Source organism: Balaenoptera borealis (assembly GCF_965194805.1).
Source record: "Balaenoptera borealis genome assembly, chromosome: 6".
Taxonomy (NCBI): domain Eukaryota; kingdom Metazoa; phylum Chordata; class Mammalia; order Artiodactyla; family Balaenopteridae; genus Balaenoptera; species Balaenoptera borealis.
The window spans coordinates 86,828,290-86,853,438 of NC_138863.1; the positions used below are offsets into that span (position 1 = coordinate 86,828,290).

General features: G+C 37.2%; 1 protein-coding gene across 2 annotated transcripts in view; it reads right to left on the reverse strand.

The window, feature by feature from the left end:
* Positions 1-25,149, reverse strand: part of ARHGAP15 (Rho GTPase activating protein 15) — a 617,448-nt gene that overhangs the window by 233,794 nt on the left and 358,505 nt on the right. For both annotated transcript variants that reach the window (XM_082395825.1, XM_082395826.1), the window contains one exon: positions 20,515-20,637. In XM_082395825.1, the coding sequence (XP_082251951.1) occupies positions 20,515-20,637 (123 nt within the window). The remainder of the gene's footprint in view (positions 1-20,514; positions 20,638-25,149) is intronic.

Consider the following 25,149-nt stretch of genomic DNA (forward strand, 5'->3'; position numbering starts at 1 on the left):
TTACATAGATATCAAAAATTGGGCTGGTACTCCGTTGAGTCTCTAATATACACTGAAAGTAAATCTCTCTCACTGCCTTGTTTACTTGTGATTTCTTTTCTCATAAGAGGCAAGTACAGGGAAAAGTTTAATTATTTTAACTTTTAGGTAGTTTGGAATCTAAATAAATAGGAATTTAAAGTATATACACTTCTGTGTATAGTTCCCCCCACATGTTTATTCATATTTTTGGATCTCCTCTACTAACAGACTTTAAAGTCGCTGGTGGAAAATGATAATGTCTACTCTGGAAAGGCTGGCCTGGAGGAAACTGGCTTAGGCTCTAGGGAGAAGATCTTCTCAAACAACGGTAGGCTGGGGTCTGCAGCTTCCAATAGACGTTGGACCGTTGGCTGCAGGGGTGGGATCCTTTGACAAGATCGGCCCAAAGATGATGTCAGAGACAGGCTAGCTGCCATCCAGACAGTATGGTGAGTTCTTCCCCAGTCCTTTCCATGTTTTCTCCTTCTTCCCTTTTCAGGCTTCCAGCCGTCTCCACCTTTCACAATTTCACCCTCAACCCCAAACAATGCTTCTATGAAGTACCTCTTGGCCCCTTGTTTTAAGCTCCTAAACTCATTAAAAATAGATCTCAACTCAATTTTGGTCCAGTTAATGCAATGGACACATTGGTGGGTCCACTAGTCAGGAAGGAATTTGTATCTTAGATGAAGAGCTTATTAACCCAAATGCAACAAGGAGAATAAAATTTTTCTGTATTTGTCTCCCCTAGGCAACACTTTACCCTATACTTCTCCTTACCTCTGCTTACCCAGAGCAGCACAACACATAAATTACACACATACACACACACACCCTCCCCTATATGTGTGTGCACAGAATCACAACACTATAGACAATGGTTTGACCAAGTGAATGTTACTGCATTTTTGTATTCATCCATTCAATCTATCCATCCCTGAATATTTTTCAGTGCCTTCAGAGGATAGAATAATGAACAGAACACTCTCTGTCTTTACACAGCCTGTGTGTAAATGGGGGAAACAAACACATAAACACATTAACATGGAATGCAATGTCAGATGGTGATAGGTGCTATGAGAAAATAAAGCATGGCAGGGAGATAGAGAGCAAGAGAGAGGTGTTGTCAGGGCAGACATTTGCTAGACAGTGGCATTGAGCAGAGACCCAAAGAAGTGAAGGCATGAGCCATACCAATACACAGGCAGAGCATTTCATCAGAGGAGTAGCAAACGGGAGTAAGTTGCGTACCTTGGAGGAGCAGCAAGAAGGCCAGTGTAGCTGGAGTGAAATGATAAACAGGAAGTAAGGCTGAGGATGAAACTGATAAGGTAGCCTGGGGGACAAAGCAGGTAGGACCCCATAGGTCACAGGAAGGGCAATAGATATTATTTTAAGTATGATTTTATTCTAAGTAATTGGAAATCATTGAGCAGGAAAGTGACTTAAAGTGATTTATGTTTTTAAATGATCTTTCTAGTTGCCATGTGGAGGCTATATGTAAGGGGGTCAGGAAAAGAAGCAGAGAGGCCAGTTAGGGGGCTGGTGAGATAGTCCAGTGAGAGATGATAGTGCTTAGGTAGGGTGTCAACAGTGGAAGCAACTGAGAGTGGTTGAATTTAGAATATATTTTTAAGGTGGGATTTATTGATGAGAGTAGAAGAGACAGAATAGCATGAAGGGTGACCCCAGCTGGCAAAGAGCAGAGGTATTTCCTGAGGTCGAGAACACGTGGAAGCCAGGAAGCCAAGGGTTGCTCTAGGTAAATGTGAGATGTCTACCAAACATCCTAGGAGATATCAAATAGATGTTTGAACATGCAAGACTAGAGTTTCAAGGGTCTGGAATTTGAAGCTGAAGTACTAAGTTTGGAAGCTTGCAGATGGAATCTGAAGCCACAAGGCTGGAGTATTTCAGCCCTGGAATATCTGAATAGTGCTCAGTAGTCTGTGAAGGAGAAGGAAAAGAAAAGAGAAATCCAAAGACTTAACATAGGAGTAGCCCAACATTGTGAGGCTGGTGGGAGGAGCAGCCTCTACCAAAGGAGCACCCACTGGCATAGGAGTTTCCACAAGAAGGAATGAGAAATTGTAAATAAGTAGCAATTCTAAAACCACTGAAAGATTTCATGTCCTGCTTCCTTTCTTTCCTACCCCCTTTTAGGCAATAACAAAGCAGAGCGAAGTAAGGTGATCTCTATCTACCAGAGATAGTTCACAGTCTCCTAGGAAGGTATTAAAATATTCAACCAATGAAATTATAGTTTGGGGATAAAGAAAAGGGAGGACTAATTCAGAATGAGGGAGACAGGGATGGATTTATGGAGTTGGTAACTTTGAGCTGGAGGACTAAAAATGAATAGAAGTTTACTATATAGAGTAAGCTGGAAAAGAATATTCAAGGTGAAGGAAGCTTTACACAGTAGAATAAGATAAATGTAATTTCTTCCTCTTTCCTATAGAAATAGATGTATTTCTATTGCATCCTATTACAGTCCCTTCTGGATGCCAAGTGAAATATATATGCATGAGTGAATGAATGAATGAATAAATGAATAAGAGAAGAGAATGTATAAAAGAAAGTGACTTTTATGTAAAGATTGTGCCACGGTCACTTGAGTATGAAAGAAATATATTTCAGTTTAGTTTGCATTAGTGCATTTTGGATGACTGACATGGCCAAATTTTGCTTAGCAAAGACTGATTATTTATATTTTGGGTTGACAATACTTTCTGTTTTTCCTTTGCCTGTCCTCATTTTATTAGAATTACACAGGGGTCTACAAAAGGAAAAGGGAATAAAATTCAAAGATGTCAAACTTTGCTACCTTAACCCTATTTGTGTACATTTTATGTTTTTAAAACAGAGAACTGTCCATGGAATTCAACTGCTCAAGCACACAACTTACTGCAATTATTCTGAAGTTAAAACTTTTATAGGTTAGGTTGTCTACTTACTTTACTTAGTAGGAACTTCACTGCAGTTAAAATACTGTGAAATCAGTTCTTTTATTTCTGTTTGAGTGATGAGACTAAGACGAAAACCTGATACATACAATTTATTCAGATATTTGATTGAATTAATTCTAAATGATTTAATAAAATTACCTTTTTAGCCCAAACAAATATGGACTAAAGTTGGAAATGTCATTCAGTGATCGATAAAAGTTGAAAGTTTCTTCTAGGGTGGAGAAGGTGTGGAAATTTTGACTCACTCTGGATTTAAGTAAAATCTAGGAAAGAACAATGTACTTTTCCTAATATCAGCATAGATTTGTTAGAATCCCAGGTGGTAAGACTTCAATTTATTTGCATGAATGCATAGTTCAATAAGAAAAGATTCAAATTTAGTTGGAGTAAAACTGCTTAATGATTTCAAGTATTACATGTAATATATTAATATAACGGGTTTGAATATCTATAATGGAGTCTCTTTCATTTGGGCCTTAAGGGTGTTCTCACAGCCACTAATGCTGAGTGCTAGGTACATGCTGAAGCACCTAAGAGGAAAGCACTTTAGGTTAAAAGCACTTTCTCTTCTCAGCCTCGGGTTAAAAGCTATTTCAGGATTCTGTTAAAGGCATTCCTTGGTCCTCAGCTTCAGCTTAAAAGCTGCTTTGATGAAAAGTGCTTTGAGGCAGGTAAAGGATTTTATAATAAACCATATTAAGAGCTGGGGAATCGTGCAGTTCTGTGGAAGTGTTGGCTAGCTCCATGGAGGTGTGGTGTATACTCTGCGCAGGTTTGCCTGTTCCCTGTGGTCCACTGATTATTTTATGCAAAGAAACTGAAAAACATTTCCAGGAATATAACTGGAGAGAAGGGGTTATGAGCCCAAATTTAGTAGTCCATGATGCACACATTTCCGAAAACATTTTGTCTCTTTTGGGTTTCCAGTCAAACACGGTGTGTATTTCTTTTTCAGCCCTTACTGTAGAAAGCGACTATGCAACAACATTTCTAAAACACCGTATCCTGTCCTGAAGCTGTCCACAGAATTGAATAAATAGATATCTCCCTGGGAGATGCACATTGCATATTGCACATGAAAATGCAATATCAGTTTATTTCATACTCTTTAGTTATATTACTTTCCCTGCTAACAGGGCCTCCCATGGGGGGATGGGCACACTTAAAGATAAAATGGAGTACCTCAGTTGGGTCTGCCTACTGAATTGGCAGAATGATGGTCACCACCCAGATGTCTAATTGCAGGTATTGATATTCGTTGGTGAAAACACAGTGACTTGAGAGGAATTTTGAGCTTGTGGAGGCCAATGGGAATTCTGAGAGATGGCAAAATGGTTCATGTAATCCAGCTGAGTCCCAGGGAGTAGATCTGAGTTCTGTTGAGGAAAGGGCCTCAGACAGAATGGAAAGAAGCTGTTTTCTCACTTTGTGAGATTCAATGCCTAAGCGCTATTGCTTCAGGACCTAAAATACCAAGTGAAACATGCAGGTAGCTGGGGAGAAGAGCATTCTTCCTGTTTGCTCTGGAGACAGAGTGAACCCAGAAATGCAGTGGAACCAGAGGAATCAAAGCACTGGATGACACCCAGAAGTTTTTGTAGGTTTGGAAACTCCTGGACTGTACCTAGGCAGTAAAGCAGGCATCGACTGGAAGATGCTGGCTGCCTGTGGCCTGGTGAGGCGCCTTCCTTGGCCAGTTTGTAGGCAATGGGGTATCAAAGAAGAAGAATCAAAGGAGAAGAACATGAGGAGAGCAGTTCTCCTCAGATGTGATACATTCCAGGTGCTCCCAGAAATAGCTAGGGAGAGCTTGGAAACAGAGAAAGGCTGAATTGTTATGATTATACAGGTGGGAGTCACGACTTGTGATAATTGTGCCTTAATGTCGGTGTTACTTCCTTCATATTCACAGGCTGCTGGGGCATGGCCCGTTGAGGTTATATAGGAATTAAGTAAAATTAATTCCATAATATAGCTTTCTAATACAATCAGCCCTCCACATATGCAGGGATGCAGAAATGGCAAATACAGAGGAATGACTGTACTATGGCATTTTATATACTGGACTTGAGCATCCTCAAACTTTCTATCTGCTGGGGTCTTGGCACCAATCCTTTGTGGATAGTAAGGGACAACAATATATATTTCCACTGGTCTTTTAAAATGGAGCCAAGTTGGCAGGGTATGGACATGATTTTTTTTTTTTTTTTTTTGATATAGAATACTTCTTCCTAGGCAGTGTCTAATTTTGAAGGAAGGAATCTCGCATTATACATCTTCATGGGCCTAGTATCCAGCCCATCACTTACCACATGGTGGGTCCTCAATAAATGTTCATCAAATAAATAAAAATATATAATGGGTACTGAGTGAATAATAAAATTGCTTATAAAATAAAGTACAAGCTCCTTAGCCTGGCACTATGCAAAACACCTGCCACAACGACTTCTCATCAAACCGTCTACATTTCGTCCAAGCCACCATTCCCCATGCTTTCCTACAATTGGGCACCTTGGATGTCTTACCCATTTCCTCACATATCCAAATGCTCTAAGACAAGACTCAGTTTAAAGGCTATAGAATAAAATAAATATTAATCTTACCCACACTTTTTCCACTTGTAATTTTCCCAAATCTTTAACCTGAATGCCCCTTGAAGCATTTGATGTTTGATATATTATGCCGTATTTGTTGTACATTTTCCCCCCTCACTCACTTCTTGGGGGATTCTGCTTTATGTAACTTTGTATCCTCTTAGAACATAGTGATTTACAGAATATGTATGAGTAGGCAATATGAAAAACCATCAAAGCATAAAGAAATGCAAGCACAGTTCTTTATTCTCGTCATTGGATATCGCATGCAATGTTACAAGCACAGTGTGAGGCACACAGAATGCTCAACATGTTGGCTTTTTTAATGCAATGTCACAAAAATCTCACCATATTTTATCTGGTTTGCAATTTTCAGAATACCTACTCTGCATTCAGGACAAGGTGCACTTGCAATATGCAATGCGATAGTAAGAGTAGAATTAGGAGTATAAGAAGGGATAGTTATTGCTTGCTACGCTGATAGTTCTTTATAAAGTATCAACATTCTTAAGAGGCATTATCTGGAAAGTGTGAAGACAGAAAATTTCATTACCTTGCCCTAATTCACAAAAAATAAGTAGCAGAGCCAAGACTAGACTTCAAATCTACTTCAAAATTCAGCCATCTTTAGGGCTTAATGACTGCAATACATTGTTTCCCTGAGTAAAGTAGAATACATATAGCTCTTTCAAATAGCACAGGGAGAGTTTGTCACTACTCTCTCATCACTTCACACCACATGTCCCCAGACCCAACAGGGAAAATAGTCTTTCATATATTTCATTATTTCAAGTGTTCTTTATATACTTAAATATCACAGAAAACTAAGTACAGCTTTGTATTCAAGTATCTCTTTTTCCCAAGAATGCACGGCATTGCTGCGTTTCTTGGTAGATATTCTTGGAGTCTAGGATTCTAGGCTGGTGATAATGGAGCCAACAGCCTGGGACCCTTGTCCAGCAGAGGCTGCCTCAACCACTCCTAGCCTCCAGGTGGTGTGGCAAATGGATTAGCACAGACTCCTTCTAGCAGATCTCAGTTGAGTGTCTGCCATTTAGCTCAGTAGGTGAAACTGAAGCTCAACACACATACCCATGGCAGCTTCTGAGAATCTTAGAGAACTGCATCTGGGAGACAGAAGCCTCCTCTGGGCTTTTGGTAGTGCTCATACTATAATAACTGATTGTAGGAACAAATGGCTTTGGATTATCACATGGAAGTGTTTTCCACTAGAACTTTACGCAAAACTACTTACTGCCTTCTCCAGAACTCCTCAGATTAGATGTCCCATCTCCCTAACTTTCTCCAATGTGCTATTTATTCTCTACCTTCTTTCTGGTCCTGGGCCAGGGTTGTGGTCTTTGTTTCTCCCACTGTCTACCTCCTGCTCATCAGTCCCCTCTGAGGCCACAGTTCCCTGGCCAGGGTTTCTGCTTCCCATTCTGTCCTCCACGATGCAGCGTGAGACAGGCGTATATCTACTAATGTAGTGCCCTGGTATGTGGCACCGTATGGTCACATTTGGAAAGCTTATATTCCTACATTGCATAGCCACTCTTGAAATACTTTCTCCATATTACTGTGGCATCTTGAGTTGAACATAACCTCACACACAGATGTAATTGTCTCTCCTCCTGTGTGATGGACAGTTTATTTCTAGCCAATATTACTCTTCTTCAATATTATTCATTCATACTATAAACATGTGATCTTTCTGATTAAAGAGGTATGCATACAAGTGTGTACATGAATAAAAAAACCTTATGCTAGAGAATTTGAGACATCTGACATCATTGGGAATACTGCCTTTGATGAAGAGAGGATCTAACCTTGCTTTTTTTCCCCCTAAAATGTTTGACTTCTTCAACTGGTAATTATGTAAACAGATTTATAACCAAAAAGGGCTCTCAATCCCTCTTTTGAGATGTTAATTGTTTCTAAAAAACATTAAGTGAGGTCCTGTCAAATTCTTTACATAATATTGAATGTTCTCCTATGCTAATTACTCTTTTTAAGATGGAAAAATTGTAACATGCTCAGGGCTCCAGTGCATCTGAAATGTAGAGTCACAAAAGATGTAAATACAGTATTTCACTGTTCAGAGAAGGAATGTATGAAGTGGTGCAAATGATGAGGGAGCCTGGGTGAATAATGGCTTTTCTGAAATTTAGATTATTTGGAATATCAAGATACAAAGATATCCTCAAGACATTATTTTCAGACCATCTGCTTTCTTACTTCTCAGTCTCTATGTGCATGATAGATTCCTCCGTTGTGAGGTTAACTGAGGCCAGTCCTCTTCCGCCTGCATCATTTCTTTTCCTTCTATGAGTCTGAGTTCCAAGTTCAAAGGGATAAGTTAGGAGTGATATATTCAAGTTAATGACCCTCACATGTGTTTAACTTGGATGACATCTCCTCTAAAATCTCCCTCCTGTCTAATATGGGTAGATAAGAAAATCATTAAAAAATTGGAGCTCAACAACTGCTGAAAGAGAATGAAAATTTCTCTCCTTTGCTCTTACATTTCTAAGGGAATTAAATCTTATGAAAATGTCAAACCTTGTAACAACCTCTTAGATGACTATCTGTACGAGTTATCCATCACAACACAAAGCATGATTCAATGGCTGTATGCATCTCAGGAAGGCATCAAGTTAGGCAAGTTTAGGTTATAATTTGGGGCAAAACTTCAGCAGTAAATATATAACAAATTTTCTTATAAATATTGGCCAAATATATACGACTTATTTTGCTTTAAAATTATAGTCTCCTTTATAATTTGATTATCTTACATGTCTGAACATATGTATCAGTATCCCCTGACATTATTGTCAAATATATCTAAATTTCTTATTCCACTAATTTTAATTAACACTTGACATTGCTACATATTTAGGGTATGCTAGCTGGGCACAACGTTTTAGTTTTTCTTTTTAAAATGTATAGGTGAAATGGGTACATGATAGTTGGCTTTATATTTCTTCAATAAACCCCAACTTTATTATTATAGATTGATGTTCTCTATCAGTTAGCTATACAAAGTGCTTTGAACATTTTTTAACAGACTATCAAAGGTAAAAAATACTAGAGACAATTGAAAATAGAATGGAGTTAGGTTACAATATTTGATAGTAAAGGCACTGAACTCTCGGAAAAATCTAAGTTGATGAAGACATGTATAAACAGATATTCCTTTCTTATAAACTTCTTTAAATTTCTCTGTATTCTTTTCTTTACTAGGCTTTTCCCCTAAGCTACTATAAATTGTGAAAGTACATTTTCATAGAAATTTTTTTATTATATAAGTGTTGTTGATTTGAGGAAGGGGAGAAAAGTTTTCTTATTTCTCTTTTGTGTTTTTTTTTTTCCTGTGTGAGAAGAAAGTGTTCAGATCATCTTTTTAAATAATGAAAATAATAATAACTGTTCCCAGGAGAATAAGACAGCAAAGAAGAGGCTTTGTTGGACTTATCTGCGATAAGGCACTTTGGTGCTTCGGTTTTTGCGAGTTGAAGAAAGAGATGTACACAACATTTCAACCCTTCTATTATGACAGTTTATGCTTCCTGTACGGCTTATCTAACTCCAATGCCTGGGAAATAGACACAATTACCACCTTATGGAATGCTGCTTAACTTTAAACGTTCCCTACAGACTAGAAACCCACTTCATCAAAATTTATCTCAGTTTCTCAGGAATTATTTCTCCTGTAAGCTTCTGAATATTCCTGTGCAATTTTAAAATTTAACCCAAGATTGCTTAGACATAACTATGATATAAAAAGACAGAAAAAATTCCCACAATAAGGGAGTTTGTTCACAAGAGTTCCTGTGAAAGAGCTGTGTCCTATGCCCATGTACACTTTAATCACTCACTCTTTCAGCTGTTATCAATTTAAAACCAATGAAACTCCCACACTGAGTCCATTTGAGCAGTCAATTTTAATATCTCAAGGCATCTGTAGTTATTCTGAATTGGCTGCAAAAGCAGAACTAACAAGTTAAGCTCTAACCATAAGTCGACATCAGGCTGGTAAACCATTCATCAAACACAGACAGTTAGTCAATACTCCAGTATGAAAAACCAACTAGCATTTTTAAGAAGAGCAATATATTCATAATATGTTTGGCAGTCTGGTTTGCATTGCTTCCTTGATGGCTGTGCATTTAACTTTCTAGTCAACAGGGTGCTTCTTGCACCGCCAAGGCAACATGTTTGAGGGAAAACTGGTCAGTCTTCCCATGTTTGGGTAATATTTTTACACGAGAATAAAAGGGATGGAGGAATGTGCCTTTTGTGAATAAGAATCTAGAAAGTGTCTTAATAGTTGCCTTTTATAAGAACACTCTTTCAACCATATGTTCTGGATCTTTGAGCACAGTCTCCACTTCAAATATTATGTCACTGTCAGGCCATGTGTCTCAATTTTGTGTTTGGAAAATATGGTTGCTTGAAATACCTCTTTCTCTCCCAGGAATGACTCCATGACAGGATTGCTGCCTCCCATAGAGAAAAGACAATGAAGAAGGAGGAGTAGTCAAACAAGATCAAGGCAGTCATCACTTCAATCAAATTATTTCCAAATTTCAGGAGCTCTGGGGGCCTTGCGTGAGGGGGAGTGAAGGGTGTTTATGACATATAGCTGCCTATTCCCAGAACTCTTTTATGTACTTTTATTTTATCTTCAAAAAGAAAGGACATATTAAAGAGAAATATCTAAGGAGGAACAATGCTACATAAAGTTTATGTTTTCAGATCGGTTGCCCCAGAAAATGCTTTGATAAAACACACTTAGAGCAACATAGTCAATTTCAAAGGAAAGTTGGGAGATATACCTCTCCTTATTGCAATCTGACTAACACTGACAGTCCACCAATTATGATTATCCAAATTCTGATATGGCCTCTTGCCTCTTTCCCACAGAGGAAAATAGAATATGCTAGAATGGCACTTGTGCCACACAGAGTTATTTTTCTGATGACTAAATTTTACAGAGGCTGGTCAAATTTCAATGTCTGTAATCAGACAGGGTCACAAGTCAAAAGAGATATTTTTATACTGAACAAAATTTGCCCCTCCCCCAAATAAAATGATACAGTTCTTTTTTTCTTTATGTTGGGAATTTGTGGAATATTGCTGATTTATAATAGACATGAATTTGAGGGGGAAGATTTGTACGGCAGACTGTCAGTGATGCTAAAGGAAATATTATAAAAGAACACTCTCTTAATCTTAGGATATGTCAAAATGAATTGTTGATATTAATATTTCCTGTGCTTGTAGCAGTCCACACATCTGCTGAATGTGGACCCTGATGAGGAGATGCAGGTTGGGAGAGCTCTGATATGTACCATCTTTAGAGACACATTCAACAGACATATAATACATGTAACAATCATACCATGAATACCTCCTTTCCCAAGCAGTATGAAAAATTCAATTCATCTCACTACATATGAAGCATTTATTCACACATTTGTTCAAATTATCAGTCTGCAGGTCAGGAAGAAATTCTGTTTTCTGCTCCCTCAATTATCCACCTCACCACAAAAAGAAATCAACGGCTAGTACTTTGTACAAGCAGTAGAATTATAAAAACTACAAAGGAGAAAGTGAAGCGCCAGCACTGGCTTTGGATACAGTTCGTATAGTCTACCGAGGCCCTGAAAAGCTAACAAGAATTAAGCTGAAGAATCTTCCACTCACTGTCTGTGAGCTGGGTTTAGGAGTCATGAGGGAACTATGTGGTACGAGAACACCTGCTGGAAAACAGCAGGGTATCAATAATAAATGCTAACCTTTAAAAAGGGGATTCTTGTGAACACTGAGGAGAGCCCTGCATCTTTCTCTTCTCTTCAGGTGGTTTCATGGAGGAAAGATTTAGGATGTGATTAGAGGATTGAACGGGTCATAGACCACCTCTCCAGAGGGCAGTGCAGCAGCCTCCTGGCACAGGAAGGAAATATCACATTGGCCTGACTTTTGGTCATCTGCAACTAGTTGAGGATGTGCTTCACAGAGCATATAAACTTGGGCTGGTGCAATGTCAGGGATGGGGGGGGAGGTTTCCTAGCCTTTATACAGTCTATACACACACACACACACCCACACACACACACACACAATTTGAGTTAGAGCATGCTTAAAACATGGTTTATTATGAAACAAAACCTGTCTCTACCTGTTACTGTTTCCTTACTGGCGCTCATGCTGATTTCTTCTTATTTTAAGGAAACTTGTCAGTCCTTAAACTGGAAGGCTTAAAGACCATATTTGGAACTGGCACTAGGATTAGACTAACCCCGGAGGGCATGCCAAAACTCTGGGCAATCTTTTAATGATAGATAGTCCATGGAATGAATAAAACCAGCATCTACTGCCAGGGCAAGAATTAAGATGGGTTTTAGAGGCCATTGGCTAACAACAAAATGCCAATATGCTGGTTTCAAATCAACTGGGTCTTATTCATTTTATATTCTCAGCATTTAGCATGCCTGTTACCAGGAATCCAGTCAGCTTTAGGGCTAAAGCCTGATATTATCTGGAACTTTCTTTTACCTAAAAAAAGACAAAGATCTTGAGAACTTTACTCAAAGGGAAAGTAATATAATTTAAAGGAAGAAAAAATAACAATAATAGAAAACATTATTATTTGCAAATATACAAAATATAGTAGGTTATACCAGGAAATTACTGGTAAAACCATTTTGTAGGTACTAAAAATCAAGTATATAGAAGTCACCATCTCAAATAATATATTCTAACTAATCCTGTGTGAAAAGGTCTCCCTCCATAAGAAAATAAGTTCTTGAACCTCAGGGAAACCAATTTATTATTCTGGCTCATTCTTTTCCCGCTTACCTAATTCACTCCCATTTCTGGACCTCATTTTTCTCCTGTTGCTCTAAAGTTATTTTGATTTTAATATCTCATAATATCAGGAGCATTTCCTCCCTGGATAACAGGCTTTTAAAAGACATGGGCTTAACCTGCTACCCAGGTGCACTTTTTTCTCAACATTTGCCACCTTTCATGGTGACCTGTATTTTATTATTGAACAAAAGCTAGCTATGTGGTACTCTGTTACCAACACATTAGCTCCCAAGAGCCTTTAAATAACAGAAATTGCCTGGGAACTCTAAATGCAGAGGAACCAGGAAGCTTATAGGCCAAGATAAAGCAGCTTAAGGTTGGCTATTAATTTTGGCTAATATTAAATCACGACACAGCTTACACGTAAGGATCACAGTTCAATTATGAACCATAAAGAAGTTTAAAGAAAAGAAGATTTACAAGATATTTTTAAGCACATTAATGCATATTGTGGAAGTTGTGAGAGTATTTCAGGCCCAAGCAATGACAGACCCATGCCCCAGTATATAAATTCAAATATAATTATTCTTAGACTAACACTGATCAAGTGGCAAGTTGGAGCATATCTCTACTCAAAGGTATATTGCAGTGTTGCGCATATATATTTTGCTTAAATTAATGATGTGACAGGTAGGTTACTTTGTCATACATTAGTTCTAACAAGTTATTTTAAAAATACTTTCCTCTTAACGATTTTGCTATTCATAAACATAACTGTTGAACCTTTAGGGCTGATAACTTGTATCTGAAACTTGGATAGCAAAGCTTTCTTTACTTCTCAATACGGTTGACATCTTTTACAAAAGTACTGTGATTTAAAAGACATTATTTTCTCATATGACAAAAACCTTAAATAATTAGTTGTATGGGTAATTATTAAACATTCTAGCAATTAGATGACACCATGTAAAAGGGTGTAGATAGGAAAGAAAATGAGCTCATGCCCATTTGTGTATAAAGAGTACCATGATAAAAATTACCAAAAAAGATAAATATGAGCCAACTGCGAATGATCTTTATACTTTACTTGAAGTAAGTGAGTTACTGTTGTCTTTCCTTGACACTTGTCTGGATTGATTTCTCATACATTAAAAGAATACTTGGGAGAATGGTTTCCTAGGGTCATCTTGGCCATGATTTCCTCCATAAACATAAGTAAGAAAAGAAAGAAGCAGGAAAGAAAGAAAGATGAAAACAAGGAAGCAAAGACAGAAGGAAGGAAGGGAGGGAGGGAGTTGCTGAATGGTTAAGATAAGCTGGGCACTGTGTGAGATTCTTTACATATATCATTTCATTTAACTTTTATGATGTAAATTTTGTATATCAAAAAGTTGATAACCAAATATTAAATTATATAGCTGGTAAATGACAGGATCTACCTTTAAACTTAGCTTAGTCACACTCTAAAGCTGCTCTACTTTCAAATAGATTCAATTTTCTTAATTGTAAAATAGAGTTGAAAATTTTCTATCACCACAAAAAATTCTATAAAGACTGATTCAGTTTATCAAGAGTATATAAGGCATACTGCATCCAATGGAAATATTTGATATTTGAGACAGGTGTGGTAGTACCTAGAGTCACCCTACAGCAAAAACATATCATTGACAAGCTATCTCTACCCATGTATGCAGAGTTCCAGCTTATCTTTTTGGAGCCTTATTCTGTAATAAGAATGGACAACCTCGGCCCACCAGATATTTGAGTCAAGTCACTAATGTGATGGAAGTAGAATGAGAAAAATATATGAACGAAAGGAACCAGATGAAATTGATGATTCAAAGTAGAGAAAATTTTTAAATAAAAAAAACTAGAAGTCCAAAACAACAAATTTTAATTTATATCCTTAGATAAGTTAGAAAAAAATATAATCTATTTTCTGTTTTCTCACTTATTCAATTAATTAATGTTTATTGAGTGCTAAGTGCCATCCTCACTATTGGGAATGGGAATAGCATGGTCAAACAAAATTTCTGCCCTCATAGCATATGAGAGAGTGAGGTATGCAAGAAAGAACAGAGAATAAGAAAGACATCTAGAAAATTGAAAATATAATTGCTTAAGTAGAAATAAATTAATATAAAGGTGGAGGGGGAGGCTTCCCTGGTGGTGCAAAGGTTAAGAATCCTCCTGCCAATGCAGGGGACACGGGTTCAAGCCCTGGTTCGGGAAGATCCCACACGCCATGGAGCAACTAAGCCTGTGTGCCACAACTACTGAGCCTGCGCTCTAGAGCCCGTGAGCCACAACTACTGAGCCCATGTGCCACAACTACTGAAGCCCGCGCACCTAGAGCCAGTGCTCCGCAGCAAGAGAAGCCACCGCAATGAGAAGCCCGCACGCAGCAACAAAGACCCAACACAGCCAAAAATAAATAAATAAATAAATAAAAATTTTAAAAAAAAGGGGGGATCAAACTGAGAATTCTTTCAGAACATGAGAAAAATCAATCCTGATGATCTAATACTCACATCATAAAGATCACAAAAGAGGAAACAGAGAAAACTGATGGGAGAAACTTATTAACATAATAATAAAGAGAAAAAATTCCGGAGTCAAAGAGTCACAGTTCTTCAAGTTGAGTGCCAAGCAGAATAAATTTTAAAAATTCTGCCAATATACATTATCTCGATTACAGAATCTCAAAGACAAACAAAAACCAAAAACCAAAAAACAAAAAAACCCTCAATGATTCTGAAAGAAAAAAAATTCAAAGTAACAAGAGTAAGAATGGAAGCTGCAACTCTGTATTCTAGAGGCAATGGGATTTTATGCCCAACTAAACTATTGATTAAGTGTGCCTGCATCCTGAAGATATTTTTAGACAGTCAAGGTCTCATGTTTCCTAAATGAATTACTGGAGTTACATAGAAATAGAAGAAATTAAAGCAAGCAAGAAAAGACATGTGATTCAAAGACAGTGAATACAACTCAGAAGATCAGTGAAAGGAAATCACAGGGTGATAAAGGTGAAGCCTGGAAAGCAACCAATACAAATGAAGCAGGATGACGGAAGGACTTTAGAAAACATTCTGGGGTAAAAGGGAGTCACAGACTAAAGTATATAGAATGTTTAATTGAAAGGATTAAAGCCTTTGAGGATGTAAAGGCTCAGAAAGCAATAAAAAATAAAACTCTTGGGGAAAAAACATCTGTACAAGAAATTCACAATCCAAAAATATATCAAACTAAACAATAGCATGATTATAAGCATATGATGAAGCATAAGCTTTAAAAATAAGAACATTATAATATGTGTGGCCGATATGGCATAGCATTGGACCCATGGATAAATTAATCCAATCTGGCAAATTACCTGGGGAAAAATTCCATAATATTTACATGATAAATATGAAGTAAATGCTCATGACTAACTGACTGTTTTTTTCACATTTAGATTCAAAATATGCAGGGGTGGGGGAAATAGAAGACTTGATTGTGGTTGTGAAACAACATAAACTTACTAATATAACCTTCAAATGTAAAAGAAAGGAGAATCTTTTTCACTAGGATCAAGGGGCATTTCTCTTTGAGAGTCACAGGGTCATGATGTTGTAAGAAAAGGGAAGGAAGTCTAATACTTGGTGCTGCAGTAAGCAGCCTTACCTAATCATAATCATACGAATGCTGTTTTTTTGGTTTTCCGCTTTTAGAGTCAACCTATAAATAAGTCATAATTACAGAAACCAGTGAAATAATATAAAATTTCAAAATGCAGAAGACTCAATAGCAAAGGCAGAGGAGATGAAAGGGGAAAAGGACACTATGCTTCTCATCTTGCCAATGGATGCATTAAGTCTCAATTTTCTATGGTTAATAGAACAATAAATAGAGGTTCAAGTGTGTTGGATGTTTCAGAGGAAGCCAATAGTAACAGCAAGACCAGCTATATTTGAGTATTTGGGGAAGAGAGGGCCAGGTAGATGAAGTCTAGTTTAATTAAGTCAGATTCATTGTAAAATAAATCTGAGGTAATGTCTAAGCTTTATAAATAAAGATATTAAAACATTACAGATAAGAAAGATATTGACAAAAATCTACACCCCAAATAACAATAACATAAGATATGGAGGCAGCCACCAGAAGAACTGCGAACAGAAACCATTCCAAACGGTGCCCTGCGAGAAGGAGAACTGGGGTAAGGCAGAAAAACACTGCTTTTCATCATAAATCCTGGAGGCATACTATTTCATCCTCAGACTGGTTGTTTCCTTTATAATATACTGAGTAAAAAATACAAGTAGTGCAGCATTACTCTCAATTTCTACTAATATCATCCAGTATGGTTTTGTCCATACAAAGATGAAAGAAACCACTTTCTAAATATACAGTACTTTCTAACTCTATCATTTTGATATAAGGAAACACTAGTTGCTCCTAAAAAACCAACCAATTGTTATCTTTTCTAAAAATTGCACTGCCAAGTGTTTTCTGTTCTTGGATGTCAATGCTGCCATTTGAAAGATTACATAAGGTAGTTTGGTTGACGCTAAAGAGCTATTACCTCAGCTCCAAAAGCAAGCAGAGGACATGTATAAGCACACCTACCACCCTAAAATGTACCCTCTTCCCTATAATTTACACATTATACTGATTGCAGTTTTGTTTTCTATGAGAGGCTCAATGTAATAAACTCATACTTTTAAAAAGCTCTTGCCATTCCCTTGGCAAATGTGAAAGCACTTGGAGAAACTGAAAGCTTTTCAGAAGCTACCACTGCAAGGGCACAATGACTGCAACGCCCACCTGAGCTATTACGATTTCCTTCCACTGGGTGATCATTCAGAATTATCTGCTGGCCCCTTTTTGGCATCACAATGTACCCTTCTCATTAGTCATATTAAAGAAATCAGAAAATGCAGCCCCATCAAGAGACTGTTTCCGGATCTAAAACCTAGCCAAAGAAATCACATATTGGCTAGGTCTCCGTGAGTCCGAAAAACAGGTTTTGAAGAAAGGCTTTGTGACTGAGCTTAGCTGTGTGATACTGGGACAGTTTTCTTTTCACATAAAGTACTTTGTGAATATAGTTCTGCTGGGCATTTAAAGTCCATAAAACACAGCCTTTCCTGCCCCACAGTGAGGGCTCAATAAAGGCTGGCTGAATTCAAAACTCAGGCCTCTCAGTCTGTTGGGAACACTACATAAAAGAGTAAACACTTTGAAATGTGTCTGTGGCTTTGTCAAGCCCCCCCCAGGTATTAGGAAGCACACTCGTAAGACGCAAACTACCACGTACCGCTTTCCCAAACCTTGGTAATGGAGGCCTTTATTCCACATGTGGAAAGTTAGACAGTTTAAAGAATTTGATATATATTCTTTGGGCAAATGCACTGCAGAATAAATTTAAAGGCATTATCCTTCTTTCTAAATAATTCTTCTCTTGAAAGAGTTAAGTCATTTTACTTGGAGAAATTAAATATTTAACTGTTAATCATTAATTTATGTTATGTGAGTTTTCATAACCAATCAGAAACACTGATTTCATTGGTTTTTTCTTAGTCTTTGCCTTAGATGTGCTAAGAAAATGGACTTAAAGTACTAAATTTGACTAGGCCTGCGTTTTTTAAAAATTGGTTTAATCCTTTCTACTTGGTTAAAAAAAAAGTCTCAGAAGAAGCCTTACAAAAAATTCACAGCTGAAACTGAAACAAGCCCAAGAAGTGACTATATTTGCATAACTTGAACTGTATTTGGAAGAAAATTCCACTGAAGACAACAATGGAAGCTTATCAAATTGGAATTTCACATAGATTTTCCATAGCCCCACTAATGAATACTGACTCATTGGTCAGCTATGGTGAAAATGTAATGGAGCTCTAAGATAGGAAATGTATCATTGGAGTGTGTTCGGTGGTTCCATTACATCAGTATGAAAACTGCATCAGGCATCCGGTTTCTCTGCTGCTTTCTGAGACCAATTCTAGAGCACTATGGTTATTAATTCTTTAGCATTTTGACTGGGGCCAGACTGTGCCACTGAATTAAAACCCCTTTTATTTTGCTACAGTCATGAAAAATGTGGACTTTATGCCAGATTGGGATTGTTTGGGCTACTTACCTGGTTTTATATTTTATCAGGATGGCAGGTAACATGCTACTGAATCCTTTCCAAGAAAATTTTAATCTAGGGGATAAATTCGAAGGCAGAATTGAAGGTACTACTGTATTACTATATGAAGTTGGATCTGTAGAGGACCAAATGCTGTCCACTGAAAAGGACACTTCAGAGAGTAAAAGTCTGAGCTAAGACTGATTTAGGGCTTCCCTGGTGGCGCAGTGGTTAAGAATCCGCCTTTCAATGCAAGGGACACGGGTTTGAGCACCGGCCTAGGAAGATCCCACATGTCGTGGAGCAACTAAGCCCGTGCGCCACAACTACTGAGCCTGAGCTCTAGAGCCCGCAAGCCACAACTACTGAGCCCACGTGCCACAACTACTGAAGCCTGCATGCCTAGAGCCCGTGCTCCGCAACAAGAGAAGCCACGACAATGAGAAGCCTGCGCACTGCAACGAAGAGTAGTCCCCGCTCACCACAACTAAAGAAAGCCCACGCGCAGCAACAAAGACCCAACACAGCCAAAAATAAATAAAAAAAAAAAAAAAAAAAAAGACTGATTTAAAGCATGTTATAGTTCTACTTCCAAATGCTTACATTCTAAGAATTTTCCATTCTATTAGTGATAGGTACATTCATGCTGCATAAAATTTCACCTTTCACAATTGGTTCAGAATGCTAGATGATTTTTGTGATATGTTCACCTCTTTTAAAATGGACTGAAATTGATAGGTCAAACAGTTAGTCTAAACTATTGAAATAATTCTCATTCTAAGTAGTGCTGAAAATATTATCTGCTTTGTCCTGTTCCTGAGAAATAATTGCATATTAAATCACTTTTTGATTTCTATAAGGATCAGTCTTTCAAATTTGTTCTCAAAGTTTATTTTAGGACTTTATTTTAGCCCAAATTCTTTTCAAATTCTTTCTTGTATTTAACTTTCAAAATATATGCATCAGTTAGAAAATCTGAAAACCAGAGAGAATAATGGACTTGATGCATATGTTTTCTTCTTAGGAAAATAATATATTTGCCTGTGTGATCTAAGAGATGAGTTCCAGTTATAGAAATCTACATCACGGGTTTTATCTGTCCATCCATCCTTTCATCTATCTGGTACACTACCGGTAATAACAACAGTAATGAATAATAATAGCATTAATAATAGCAGAGGACATTTCTTGAATATTTATGTTCCAGAAACTCTGTTAAATCCTTTAAATGGATTATCTCATTAATTTGTTTTAGTGGTCCTCTCAATGGTGGGTATAAGTATACCCATTTAACAGAAGAGGTATCTGAGGCTCAGAGATCATAACTTGTTCAATGTCCATATTAGCGAGTGGTAGAACCAAGGTCTGAATTCCAATTACAGTCTCTTGCCAGAGTGTTTTTTTATTCTGGTGGCTGGGCTGGTCTAGGATATTTTATATACTTTAGATATATTTGCAAAAGTACCTGCTTATTTCAGGTTAGATTGAGTTCTAGGTTCTCCAGCTCTCAACTCTGTAAGTTTTCATGACACTAGTTTATCTTGGACTTTCTTCCTAGCACTTTCTTCCTCGCACTTACTTCAGACTATGACTACATGATCAGATAACTTATTATACAAATCAGGACTCATCTGAGAATGAAAAGGGCTGCTGTTACTAAGTATTCTGGGACAATAGATATAACTAGGATTGTCCAGGCACGTGGGGACATGGGATCATTCTGACGGGCCACTAGGATATTTCTTCTCGGCTCCTGGTCCAGAGCCCAGATCCTCTGAGGGCAAAACTAGGTGTTTTTTTCCAATGATCCTCTGATACAACCTTTATTTTCTCAGGATTAGTTTTCTGGACAACTATTTTTTCCTCTGTTATGGAGCATAACATTTAATAAGCAACCTAAAAAGACCAGAATATCTTAATACTCCTTTAGAGCTGAATAACTATGGACACAGAGGCACATTTACTTATCACTGTTATAGTAAAAGTATAAAATGTTCTATACCTTTAATAAGTCCTTTTTCTTGCAGAGTTTTCAGGGAAGGTCTTCGGGTAATAAACTTCTTTAATCTGCTTTTAACTCGGTTTTTGTCGCTTGTATCAGAAGCACTATGATGCAGTCTGAACACTGGAGATTAAAAAAAAAAGTCAGAGGCTTTCAGTAAATTTTTCCTTTATGATTATTACTTTATGCAAATATGAAATAGAAAACAGCAGTTATGGGACAACTACCTGAATTAATAGCTCAGGCCCTTCTGTTTAGACAGGGCATAGGAGTAAAAATTTGCCCATATGAAAATATTAGCTCTGTTGCAACATGCATGTGTAATGAGAATGTGGTTAGCTCCATATTTTCACAATTTATTTTCACATTCATTTCCTCATATTTACCACAATAATCTTTATCTGTATAATTCCACCTAACTGTATCCATACACAAAATTGTAGAAAAGTTCATCTAACTTAGAGATAAAAAAGCTCTGGTTAATTTCAATTAATTGTGATTATATACTGCCTGTAGGAAATGTAGGCATTTTCAAAGATCCTGCTTGCCCAAATAATTTCATCAATTTTCTTTATCAAGTTAACCCAAAGTGATTTCTTTTTCAGAAAGCAGATATTTCTTACTCTTTTATTTGTGTGAAATTACCACTAGGTGAAATTCTGTAACACATATTGCCTCAAACTTTTGCCATGTCTTCATCAGTCCCCCATCCTCAGTTTCCAAGCCTCACTGTTATCTTCAAAGTTAGGTGTGCAGCAAATTCATTTCCTAAGCAAATATTTGCTGAATGTCTACTGATGATCCAGTCCCATGCTAAACGCTGTGAATTCAATGATGAACGTAACACTTAAGGTCTGTACCTTCATTAAGCATGGAGTCTAAATACATTCAAGGTATCTTATTATTAATGACTTTATTAACGAACTTGTTAACAATGATTCTTATCATTAATAATTCCTGAAATGATAGGAATTTATTATCTCTATGACCTGAGATACAGATCGTAAGTGGGCCCTTTACTGTCTTAACCTAATTACTGACGTCATGTGAGGATTTGGGGCACTTAAGTAGGAACATAGAGGTTCTTTTCCTCTCAAATCATATTTTAGAATAAGCCAATCATTCAGTTGGGTTAATAATAATATGACTAAAATGTATTGACACCGTAATTTATGCTTGATATTCTCCTAAGCACCTAACATGATTTAACCTAATTCTACTGCAATGTAAGCTACATGTAGGCAGGGATTTTTATCTACTTTTACAAATGGTGTTCACTAATGTGTCCCTAATACCTCAAACACTGTTTAGCATTAGTAAGTGTTTAGTCAATATTTGTTGAATCAAATCTCAAATGACCTTTTGAAGTATATAAACTAATTCATCCATTTTAGAGATGAAGAAGCTAAGTGAAAGAGTCAAGCTAAGTAATTTGTCCAAGGTCCAGTCTGGATATGGGACCAGTCTCATAGGATTTTTATCTGGTATTCTAACGTATTGGAGTATTGGTGAAAGAATGGAAGGGGAAGGAAAACATAAATATCAGGAGCTCACGTAGTCATTTAAAGTAGAATGGTTTTAATCAACTAAAATTTTTTAAGTAGCTATTGGGTGCAAAACATTCTACTAAGTTACAGTTGTACGGGAGCTTTACTTGAGTCATTCTATCCTCTCCTGAGGAACTCAGGAGAAAAAAGAGAGAGACTTAGGAGGGAGCTGCAGCTGGAAGAAAATAAATTGCCTGAATTAGAGGATCTGAAGTCAAATTCTCCCAGTGGGGTCTCCAAGGAACCCACAAAAGTGCCTAAGGGAGAGTGTATGCTTTAAAAATTCTGCCAGGCCTAGAGTGTGAGAAGCTTTCTTATAACTGGTCAAATAAGGACATTTTTGCAACCTCCTTCCTCTAGCTTTGACCACAAAGTAGTTATAAACTTGTGTTAGCAAAATGGGGAGTTGGGGTGAAGTGTTAGGCTAAGGAAAAGAAGAGGAAGACATCCTGCCCTCCTCCTAGCTAAGTGTAGAGTGGAGTTTTAATTTTAAATTAAGTTCAAAATTTTGATTATCACATGGGGTTATACACTATTAAATACTGAGTTGAGACAGTACTTGCCACTTAAAAGACCATAATATCTTATACTACCTCAAAGTAAGGTTCTCAGTCTTAGCACTATTGATATTCTAGGCCAGACAATTCTTTTTTGCAGGGAGTTGTTGTATCTGTACAGGATAAGGATGTTGAGACGTCTCCCTGTTCTCCACCCACAATATGTCAGTAGCATCCTCTCCTCAGTTGTGACAATCTAAAATGTCTCCAGACATTGCTAAATGTCTTCTGGGGTGAGAGGGAGAAAAAGTGCTCCCTGCTGAGAATCATTCCCTTAAACTGAAGGGACAAGTTATAGGACCTGCTTCAGTTCTTGTTTATTGGTGGTGGAAGGGCTACTCCCACACTGACAAAATGTAAAGCAACAGTGAAAAGCAAAAAAAAAAAAAACCCTATTATTTTAATAATATAACTCTCTATAAGTAGCATGTATATAAAAATATATATGTAAAACATACATATCTGATCTATCATCTATCTATTGTCTATCTATCTGCTATCTATTAATTAAATGAGCTGTTTATAAAAGTACAACCACTCTCATGTGAGGGTGGTCAATGGGTCTATCACTTGAAAAGGTTGGGAAGCACTGCTGTAGACCAGAGCGTCCCAACTATTGTATCTGACAGGATGGTTATGTAGAGTGAGATTTACGGATGCCCTCAGCACTCTGGGTAATTGAGCAGGACCAAGGCAACCTGAGCCCCTGGGAAGTTGTTGTTGGTTATGAGCAGTCTTATTTATTTGTTCCAGTGGGCTACGCAAATATTATCACTTTTTTGTCTATTTGAACATAAAATGGTTTGAGGAGCACTGCTTTAGATCTGTGTTGTCCAATATGGTAGCCACTAGTCACTCAGGGCTATTGAGTACTTGAAATGCAGCTTGTGCCATAGGTTGAAATAATAATGTTTTGGATATTTTTGCTAAAAAATATATTGTTAAAATTAATATATTATTAAAACTTATTTCTTGTTACTTTAAAAAATGTGGCTATGAGAAGATTTTAAATTACACACACATGGCTCAGATATTTTTGGACAGTGCTGCTAGGTGATACACACACACACACACACACACACACACACACATTGACCACCTACTGAATACACGGCAGTGCTGGATTTAACTGTTGTGGATAGAAATGCATATGGTCTATGTAGTAATAATACATCATGATAAGGAGTTTGAAGTATAAGAGACTAAGGGTTCTTAGAGGAGAAACTGACCTCAGGTCATTTTGGAGAAATAGCAAGTGCCTTGAAAACCCATGCAAGCCATAGTTGCTTTTACAGGACCATGAATGTCAGGCATTAACTGATTCAAAACTGTATGATTCAATGAGTCATTCTGAGTGTCTTAATATACTGTGCTTATATGCTATCCTATCAACTTTCATCTGGGTCCAGTCGTATATAATCTGCTCCAATTGATAGCTGTATCAAAGCCCCGTGGCTCTGGGTTCTGGTACTGGGAGCTAAAGGAACACTTATCCTTCAGGAAAAATCTACCTCAGTAATTCTGGTCTCAGGTCTGCCTTTGAAATGATATGGAATAATCAATCTAACTTTTCACAGGTTACCATTTTCTATGTCTAGTCTCACCTCAAAATCTTGTCATTTTCCATGACAGAATGTCAAGAAATTAAGGGCCAAAAGAGGTATTTTTTCTGCCAGTTAGGGACTAGTAAAAATGATATGATTAAACAGTACTTTGTAAATTAAAACACATACACATGGTATAAATGTGAGATTATGAAAGTAATTATAAAGTGTTATATATATATATTGTTTTCAATACCAACTTCTGCCTTCACATGTGAGAAATGTATGTAAGGTACACTGGTTTTTCAAGAAAAATGAAAGTGGTATTTTAAAATGCTTTAGCTTGTTTCTTTCTCATACATTCTGAGAAACTAGCAGAGTCTTGAATATGATTACACAGTTTTTAACATAGCCAAACTATCCAAAGTTGCCTCTAATGATGACTTTCCTGGAGACAGACTAGAGTGTCAACTTCCATTTCCTGATGCCATAAATAATCGTCCTCAGATGACAAGTCAAATTGCCAGGCCTTTGCCATCATTCATTCTGCTCACTTTGTTCTAAGAAGAGATACGCAGAAGTTAAAGTCAATAGATAGCTATAATATATGGCATAATTTTTATCAACCAAATAACTTGAAAGCGCTGTAAATACAAACTAAAAATGTAAAAAGCACATGGTTATAAAGCAAAGTCCATCACTGGACCCCTGTAAACAGCAATAAAACTCTTTGAATATTGTGGTTTACAAATCTGATTTTAACAGCCAAACTTATAAAACAGTTTACGCTTTTCTGTTGTCAAGGGAGAAAAACTTGCCAAATTGTTCATTTTAAGTAAATACAACATAACCAATTAAGGAAAGCAAAATTTAAACACATGCCTATGGTAATCAGGACATAGTTTGCTTCTGATTTCACTACTGATTTTAACAGAACAGTGTTCCTTCCACTTTCCCACAGCACCCAAGTGACCCCACACATACTTT